The sequence below is a fragment of the Micrasema longulum genome, unplaced genomic scaffold, assembly GCF_059751315.1.
Source record: "Micrasema longulum isolate JH-2025_06_02 unplaced genomic scaffold, ASM5975131v1 h1tg000614l, whole genome shotgun sequence".
In the NCBI taxonomy this organism is placed as follows: domain Eukaryota; kingdom Metazoa; phylum Arthropoda; class Insecta; order Trichoptera; family Brachycentridae; genus Micrasema; species Micrasema longulum.
The window spans coordinates 833,403-843,466 of NW_028277810.1; the positions used below are offsets into that span (position 1 = coordinate 833,403).

Here is a 10,064-nt window from a genome sequence, read left to right on the forward strand (position 1 = left end):
AATTGTTTATTAATAAATAAAATAAAATTTTAATTTAATTGTGCTCATATAATCGATTTTTTTATTGTCATGAAAATATAACATATTACATAGTTTTGTAAGGCTGATTTTCAAGAACAGGTATTCACAGTGAGAGCTCGCTACATTGCTTTTTGTTAGTTAAAAAAAAAACTTCTTTAATCAATATTCAATTCAATTCACTCTATTAGAAAACAAAGAAATAACATTGACTCCATATTTATGTTTAATTACTGGAACAGGTGGCATTCAATGTTCCGATCCGCCAGTTGCGAAATAATAATGTGCTGTTCCTCGATCAACACAGCACAAACTATGGCTTGCATGCACCAATGTCCCGATCGTGTCGTATTGTAAACTCGAGACAAGATCTGGCCTTTTTTGGTGTAAGTCTTTATAGTGTTAAACATTCACTAAGATAGACCGGATCTTGTCTTGAGGTAGATTTTTTTTTTTGTCCTAGCTTTAATTTAATTTAGTTGTATTTTATTTTATTATTGCCCGTATTTATTATAAGAAATTGTATTTACCATCGTTAGAATGGACTGCATAAGTCCGTCAAATAAATAAATAAATAATAAATTAGAGGGGTATAAACTTTATTATTAATTATGTATCATACTCTGTCAACATTTTTGTTTTTCAATAAATAAAATAAAATTATTGCTCATATACAAAACACACTTGACGAAAACAAGAAAATTCAGTGGCTCAATCCCTCAAACATTTATTCCAAGAAGATAATGTAATAATATTATTATACAACTTAAAGATATATTATGATTATAAATGATAATTTCTTTAACTAAATTTTTCTTTTTTGTGTACTAATATAGAGAACATTGTTTCCTCTGATAAAAGCATCGCCATATTTGTTTTTTAGTTGTCCGTTCACATATTCTTCCGTTTGTTCTAAAGCAATGTTCATATAGCCATCGAGACAAGCCAGCACTCCTGCAATGAGACATAACAAATTTACTACGATTTTTAAACAAGTTTATAACGATCACGGAAATAGCGAGATCTCGGATACAATGAGGAAATATTAGTTTACATTTTAGTTTGTGGTTTTCTCCATACATTTATTCACTTTCATAATAAGCTTCTTCTCGGACATACTGAATAAAAATATTGTCAGTTGAGCAAAAACTCTTTAATCGTGTAAAAACAATTTTCGAAATAAGAAACTTAAGTAATAAAATTCAAGTGGGGGACTAACTTAGTGCCAATGCTGATGGGCAGACATTCTGGATATGTGGGTCCCTATTCGTTAAAATATGCAGAAGTTAGATAATTGTTAATAGATTTAGATAAGATCGATGCAACCTAATTAAATTTTAAATTTCAACACTTTATGAAAAGAATATCGATTAGCAAAAAAAAAACGAATAAATATTTATCAACGGATAGAGTCTAATCAAAAAACCTTTCAGTCATTTTATGACAATCGAACGTTTTTATCTGTGTGGCATTAAAACAAAACACAGTGTGCAGGACACGTTAACATAAATATGTTTCGTAAAACCACACCGTTTGCACACTGCACAGTCCTCAGATCCACTTTTCTCTCTCTCGGCTAAGAAGTGTGACTTTCCATTTTATTTCATCGTCAAAAAGTTGACACAACCAATTTTCAAACATTGAATGACAATTACGAAAATTTTATTTATTTTCTTCTGTATTTTTAAATAGAAATACGTTTTATCAAGTATTTTGGATCGGTTGAAGTTTATGATACCATGTTAGTGTCTAACTACCTAATTGGTGTTTTCGCCGACAACATTGACAAAGTATCGCACATATGGTTGAAATTGCGAGTAAAAAATCTAAGCTTTGTGAACTTAGTACGGGCTCGGCACCTTATTAAAATTTACAACTTCTTTTTTAGTTTATGAATGACATCCTTGTTTTTGGAATTTTTACAATGTTATTATTATTTTTTATGTTCTATGGTCAATGCACAATGAACATTACTAGTGGGCGATGTCAGATAAGTTAAAACCCAACCCTCCAATTGTAAACATGACTATTAACAAGCGGAAGTGTTTCAATTTGTGAAAAAGTGGCAATTATTTGTAAAATAGAACGTTGCGAGAAAAACTCTGAAATGTTTTCTGTATCCTTTTCGACAGTGTCAACATTGTGAAAAAATATGAATGTTTATTTAACTGCAATTGAAATTTAGAAAGTGGTATGTTTGTAAGCATTTATTATAATTTTCAATAGTGACAATATGCAATGGCGATTGGATTTATAAAACCTTCCTCTGGTATAACGAGTAATGCTTATAACGAGCTAATTCAGTCGGCCTCGTTTTCCTCGTAATAACCAAGTTCGACTGTACTTCTAAAGAAAAAATAATAATTTAAAAAGTTGTCTACTTGAAATTTTATGGCAACAGCAATTTTCACTACAACCTTTCCAAAATATTCAGATTTGTTATGATTCTTAAAAAAATTGTTATGATTATTATCAAAACATTCAAGGACATAAATTGGGAAATAATAATAATATTATTTGGCTGATTTATAAAGCGCCATTTTGGTGAAACATCACCTCAAGGGCGCTTTACAATTGTATACTTAAACTTACATTCTGACTGAGCTAAAGTGACATATTATATTTCCTGATTTTAAGTTGAGGGTATGATAAACTAAGCAAGTGAGATTTTAGTTGGGATCTGAACTGACTGAGACTGTCGATGATTTGTAAGTTTGGAGGCAATTGGTTTCAGGCAGAGGGGCCGCCAACGGCAAAAGCATGATCTTCGAATCTAGTGTTTGGGGAGCGCCGGATTTCGACAAGTTTTCCTCTGCTTTGATCAAATGCTGACCTAAGAGTAGATTTTCTTTGACATGTATTTTCCCTAATACAAAGGTCCGATAGGTATCTTGGAGCCATTTCATAAAGAGATTTGAATACTGTACAGCAAAGCTTGTAATTTATTGTCTCTGGGCTGTTTAACCAGTGCAAATCTTGAAGATGTTGTGAGATGTGAGAATATTTTTTTACGCCAGTAATAAGCCTTGCTGCTGGTAATATATCTGTTGAAGACAGTAAAAAAAACAAACATTAAAGTGCTAAATATCATTGGAATATGATAATTCAACACAGGACTTTGGTTCCACGGAGTTGGGACTTGTGCCTTAATAAATGTTAAATTAATATATTGTGAATAAAATAAATAAATATAAACAAAATTATAACATGCTTTTTAGGGGTTCTTTTTCAAATTCTCCTTCTTAAAGATCGTAGAAGTATTAGTACAAATACAGCCACGGCGAACAAGAAATAATAGAATAAAAATGAATTCTAGTCGAGTCAAAATAAGTAAACAATGAATGCATGAAGTCAACAATAGAAAATTATTAATTTTAGGAATAATTCGTCATAAAGCATTACCTCTATAATCCACTCCACTGTTTAACTTCACTACAACTGGTCTGCCGTGTATTTGCTGGATAAAAGTTGACAAAGCTTCCTTGCGACTCATCTTTTAACCTAAAAAAATCGTATTTAGTTTAACGTAAGTTAAGCGTGAAAACTTTAGATTACATAAAAACTGTGTGATAATATTTTTACCTTTAAATAAATCAGCTGCAAATACAGATTTGAGGAAACACGAGACGTAGACAGAAAGTAAAAATACCAAAACGCCGCAAAACGTCGATTCGAAATTTTTATTCAAGCTTTTCTATGGTCCTTTTTCACCCATAGACTCTTACCTTTCAAAATTAGTTGATAGACAATAGTGCTAAATAACTATAAAACGAAACAGGTAGGCACTTACTTCATTTTGGTTATTTGAGTACCTACTTATTTTTATCTTCATCAACTAGATAAGTGAAGATCGACTATTATGATTTACCTGATTATAAAACTGCGTAAATTATGTGTTTTATATTTTACTCACAAGCCATATCTTTGTAGGATTTTTTATGGAAAAATTCAAAGAAAAAATTGTATTCCGCACTTTCCGCATTTAATGGTGCATAAGGTATTGTATTGGTATACCAATCGCAGCGTATCTCGATATTTTTTTTTGTTACATGAAGGTAAGATGATCAGTCTTACGTTTTAGGTACCAGTCCAGGGAAAATGAAATATTTTAGTGTGAAACCACCTAATGTTTGCCGCAAAAGGCAAAATTAGCAGTTCACAATGGAGTCGTGGTCCCGACCCTGATGTATGAGGGCGAAGTATGGACCTGGAAAAACAGGAATGAAAGTAGGCTGAATGCTGTTGAAAATGCGATCTTTCAAGCAAATTTGTGGTAAAATTATATACGATAGATGGACAAATGTAGAGATCCGTACATTATTTAAGGTGAGATAAGCACTATCGACAAAATCAAGAAAGGAGCTCTACGCTGATTTTGACATGTAGAGCAAATGGTCAGCGAAAGAACGGCTTAGAATATTTACAATGCCAATGTCGATGGCTGCAGATATAGTAAAAGACTGAAAAAGACATGACATGGCCAAATTCAAGAAATACTTGAAGATGGACATGTCAAAAGTCGGAATAATCGGCATGTGTGTATGAGAAGATGTATGAATGTAGAAGAAGCGAGATCTGTATGCAAATATAGAGTGATGTGGCGTTCTATCCTCTCTGCCTATCCTTACGGGAAAACGGCGTGAGGGTTTGTGTTTGTTTTGAATACACCCTTTCAAATAAATATTTCGTATCAACCATGTCGGGAATAAAACCCGAGACCTCTAGCATGGTAGGCAAACAAGCTGACAATTACACCACGAGGCCGATCAGTCAAGCAAGAAGAAAAAAGAAATAAATCTTAAAGCGCGCTGTAGTTTTTTTAATCATGAAAATTCATATTGACATAGTGTTTATATTTATTATTTATGTATATTTATTTATTCCCTGATGTATTCAGAATTGATTATCGCTCTTTAAATGCAGAAAATTATAATCCCTTATGTTGCATCTTTCCTTACAGATAATAAAGGTATATGAGGAAATGAGGAGATATTGATATCTTCGAAAACTCTTTGAACAGGGAGTCGAAAAAATAATGTACCCCATTATTTCATTGCCCTCTTTTGTCTTGCTACATAGTAGTTAAATGTTCTTTTTGTCCAGTTTCTTGTACATGTGTTTCTTCATATGACTGTTGTTATTTATTAAGTTATTTTCTAATTAAATAAATCACTGCCCTAGAAATGTAAACATTTAAACGTAAAATAAAGGAGATATTCTCTCATGATCAATTCAGAAAAAAAAATCAAAGTATCTCTACAGGGGAGAGTATGGTAGTTATTAATGGCTCTATCCCACTGCATTATTCTTGGGCATGCTGGGATCAATATATCATGTTTTATAAATACAAAAAAATATGTTTTATAATATTATTCTTTAATTTTTTTTTGAATTGTGGATTTGGGATGAGCTTTTAACTTCAAAAGTGCAATATCTTACAACTAGTAAAATGTAGTTACTAACTTGTGCCAGAAAGGTTATGTGAGTACTTTCTCTTAAATTAAATAAAGAAACCAGTTTTAAATTATATTCACAAAATTTATTTAATTTACATTTAAAAACTTTATAAAAATCAATTGGACTATCTTTCTTTGGGATCCATAGATGCCCATATAAAGCCACTATAATTTTTGGAGACCAATTCAGATTCTAACGGCGGGTACGGAGTGGTGCTACTCTTGTAGTAGTCAGAAGGCGCGTGCATCACAAACTCCATAAACTCCAGTTTTCTCGGGAGATCTTCCTCAGGCCCTGAAATCATATAAACATTAAATGAGAGTATGTCATTTTGGTGTGGATAGAAAATCTATCATTAATACTGGTGACATCTTCATAACCAGTACAGTTTTTGCTTATTTAAAATTTACAGGTGCATTACGGCACACTTGCCAATCACAATATAATAATAATATTTAGCTGGTTTATGTAGCGCCATTTTTGTGAAAAATCACCTCAAGGGCGCTTTACAATTGTATACTTAAACTTACACTCTATGATTAACTAAAGAAGTGAGATTTTAGTTGGGATCTGAACTGACTGGGACTGTCGATTCGTAAGTTTGAAGGAAATTGGTTCCAGGCAGAGGGGTCAGCAACGGCAAAACCACGATACCTGAATCTAGTGTTTGGAGAGCGCTAGATTTCAACAAGTTTTCCTCTACCTGAATCGAATGCTGACCTAAGGGTAGATTTTCTTTGACACGTATTTTCCCTAACACATAAGTCCGACAGGTATTTTGAAGCCATTTCATGAAGGAATTTGAAAATTTTCCAGCAAAGCTTGTATTTTATTATCTCTGGGCTTTCAACAAGTGCAAATATCGAAGCTGTTGTGGGAATTTTTTAAACTCCAATTCGAGTATTTCAAAAAAACATGTCAAAAGTGCACAATAGAAAATTTAAAGGGACAGACGAATAAACAAGGTAATAATAACTCAATCACCAATAAACATTACAATACAGAGTTAGAGAGGAAGAGTCTAAAACCAGTAATCCCAGTATGGCAAAGATCAGTTATTAGTCGTAAATTGGTTTTGCATTCAGGAAGAACAAATGGTCTGCGTTTTCTAGCTCTTAAGTAGTTGCTTGGTGCATATAATTTTATGCCCTCCAAAAGGTTGGGATTGTAAATTTACCCGTTCAGCAGTTAGATGGAACATACAGTTACAATATATTATTCTTATTCTGAAAAATGCGGGTCGGTGCTATGTAAGCTCCTGATGTCACAGCAACCTGTGTAGATCTATTGTGATAGGCCCGGTTTACCCCACTAAGCACAGGTTCTAAAATCAGGCAGGAACGAGTGCTCTAAGATCCTAAGGTTTAAAAAGTAATTCCCGAGGATGAGGCTTCTTTTGTGATATAAGCATCACATTCACATAGAATGTGAGAAACAATTAGTAGATGTTAAGTAAATAACAGCATTTATCGATACTATTCCTGGCCGATTACCTTTCGTTCCCATCCTTCCTTTGACCCATCCTTATGCTACCTACCTAACATCAAGATAGAAGATATTCAAAATAAGAAGATTCGGATTTAGAACAAAAACCAATCAACATATTTGACTTGACATAAAATCGGATAAAAAGTGGTTGGAATCGTCGCGCGTAGTGGAAAAAATTGTTATATTTTATAGTTCATTTTGTCATCCAGTACCAGAAATTGAAGAACATTCAGATTATATTAAAGGTAGGTATCTATTCCATGTTCCTATCCTTTTTCAAATATTTCCCAATAACAAAACTGAATGAAATTCGTCTTTCATTTACAGTCCGCCTTTTCGTTAACAGTAGATTATATTGAGATGTTTACCTATGATGTAAGTGGCAGGGTCGAAACATTGGTTTGGCGGAGGACTAGCCTTGGTGGGAAGTAACCAAGTTACTACGGCACTCTTCTCGCAATACTGATCAGTCATGAATCCTCGGATTTGAGCGTAATACAAATCTCCTTCCTCGTCGATCATGGACACAATATCACCCACTTGCATGTATGAACCCTGAAACACACATTACAGGCATGTTTATGGATTTCCAATGCCCATACTACGTAAGAAGAATAAGTAATGAACCAGTGAAAAATTTATTTCTCTTATTATAATCAAAACGCGAAAAAATCCTGAAAAAGGGAATGGAATACAGTTAAATCCGCCTCGCTGTGTAGTATTATAGTTCGCATATTCGCCAATCATGTCTAAGGTCTTGGGTTTGATTCCTGGTGGAGTCAATAAAAAATATTTGTTTTTAACGTGGTTAGTGTGTGATCTTTTTTACGCGAATTTTAACTATATTTTTTTTTACTTGATTGGAGCAAAATCTGTTTTTTGTAATATATAAAAGGTTAATTAATCAAAAGATACATTTATAAAAAATCAATTTTAAAAATTCATCTTGCAGAGAAAAGATGGAATGGGCAAAACAGTTGAACATAGATGCAAAGACCCACACGCTGAGAATTAATAATTTGACAATGATATGGCTAAAGATATGCTGTTGACACAATTTTAAAGGAGAGCAAAAATAAAGCTTTGAGATTTCAATCGATTGGTTGGACAGGGTATTGTGGAAGATAACTTCAAGTTTCTTATATGAAAAGATGGGTAGGTAATTAGCTTCTCAACGAACTTTCTTTATTACTGTTCTTAATCATATTGACGTTTAATAGTCATTTGCCATTTTAGGCTCATACATCTTTTTGCACAAAATTTTGTCAACGGCAGATTTAAGTATTTTGTACAATTTCCTCAAAACAGTTTTTAAATTAAAATGTCAGACATTTTATATTAGTTTGATTATATTAAGATAAACAGCAAAATGCCTTATAATATTAAATATTAAAATATTTGGTTTAATTATTTAAAAAAACATACATTACTTTTTAACCAAGAATTAGAAACAAAACCCTAACCTTAAAATTATATAACACATTCAGTAGAAGTGTAAAATAATTAAAAAATAAATATAAAAATCAAATAATATAAGAAAATATTTTAAAGGATTCATATAACAAGAAAATCATAAGTACTGTTTCAACTAATAATTATACTAAAGGTTTAATTACCATTCACCATCTTTAAAATAATTAAAAAGGTTGGTTCTATAAGAACAACACTACACTAAATATATGCTAAATAAATATAGCTGAGTTAATGGAGTCTGTTTAATACGGCATTACAAGTATACACTGTCCGTGCGCACAGTTGTCATGGTTCTAATTGTTATTATTTTATTCATTGAAGGACAATCGAACCTTATTTACAGGTAAATATTAGTCTTATATGCATTAGACATTTCTATTGAAGATAATCATTAGCACCCTTAGTGTTTAAATGCAATATTGATCAACTTAAGGTTAAATAATAATATAATAAGACCGGAAATTTTGAGCACACATCTGTTTCGGTTTAAACATTACTTTATAGTCCCACAATTAAATAGCGAAAGGCGGCAATAAAATTGCACAACATGGCGAGTGGATATCGGAATATTGTACAATACCTTAAAATACACAGAATCGCTGGTCACAACTGTAGCAGTTGACGATGGCGCCTTTAATGGGGCTCTTTTAAATAAGGAGCGTCTGCCTCTTCCTTTTGGGGGCCCGGGTTTAGCGTTGGATCCTGGCGTTTTTAACTTGAATCTCGTCGATCTAGTACTTTTTCTGGTTACTTTTCCACTGCCAGTAGCACTTGGGGTAGCGTCGGTAGACTCCTGCTTGGCGTCCCCCGAATTCGCTTCGTCGGATTCATTTTTTACTTCCTTTTTCGTGTCGTCGTTGGAGAAGCAATCGTTACAAATTTCTCCACTTTCGAAGGGACGCCAAAGTAGTGACTCCGTCGCGTTACATTGGACGCAAACTGGCTTAGTTTTTGTCATTGCAAAGAGTGTACGCTTAAAGGTGACAATAATAATTTATAAAAGTCACATTCAAGCCTACGCGACGCTTGTAAACAGAGGGCATAACCTCGCAGAAATGACAAAAACCAAACAATCAACTGTCAAAATGGCAGCGATAATGTAGAGACCTACAATATTTCATCAATTCAACTCTATTGGTGAGTAGCGTAACATTTCGAAAATGGTTTAATCCTGATATAAAATTAGGTTAAGTTCTCAGATAAAAATGTGATTCGATTCTTGAATAAATTTCGTACTGTGTTTTGTAAAATTAATATGGTTCGGTTTTTAAATAAATTTAGGTGATGAATATTATTATTTAGTGGACGGGTATCGTTTTTTTTTCTATATTAAGCCTCTTACCAAAAACACAATTATGTCGATCGAAATACAAGTTTGCAGGTGGCTTATTATGTATAAATTCACATAAAAATAAAGTTTATTATTAAAAAAACATGCAAAAACATTGTATTGAAGATTAGTGATCTTATATTAATTTGATAACTTACCAATAAGATTTTCATGTAAAGGAAAAGCCTTGTGAAAGTGATTCTGAACAAATTTGAAACATCCTCCATATTATCCAGAATGCGCTTTGGGCACTGCTGTAATGGTTGTCACCCATTCAGAATCCATGTCCGGGACTCTG

The 10,064-nt window shown here is 32.8% G+C and overlaps 2 protein-coding genes across 2 annotated transcripts; both read right to left on the reverse strand.

Annotated features, from left to right (window-relative positions):
* Positions 1–720: 720 nt before the first annotated feature.
* Positions 721–3,738, reverse strand: LOC148280127 (U6 snRNA-associated Sm-like protein LSm6). The gene is made up of 3 exons (XM_088228903.1): positions 3,601–3,738; positions 3,421–3,519; positions 721–972 (listed from the first exon to the last, which is right to left on the reverse strand). Exons 2-3 carry the CDS (start codon positions 3,509–3,511, stop codon positions 824–826), a joined length of 240 nt encoding a protein of 79 aa, XP_088085029.1. The 5' UTR covers positions 3,512–3,519; positions 3,601–3,738; the 3' UTR covers positions 721–823.
* A 1,797-nt stretch (positions 3,739–5,535) lies between these two features.
* LOC148280128 (GATA zinc finger domain-containing protein 1) lies at positions 5,536–9,521 on the reverse strand. Its single transcript, XM_088228900.1, has 3 exons — positions 9,017–9,521; positions 7,332–7,518; positions 5,536–5,769 (listed from the first exon to the last, which is right to left on the reverse strand). The coding sequence occupies exons 1-3, from the start codon at positions 9,392–9,394 to the stop codon at positions 5,600–5,602; spliced, it is 735 nt and encodes a 244-aa protein (XP_088085026.1). The 5' UTR covers positions 9,395–9,521; the 3' UTR covers positions 5,536–5,599.
* Positions 9,522–10,064: the final 543 nt, after the last annotated feature.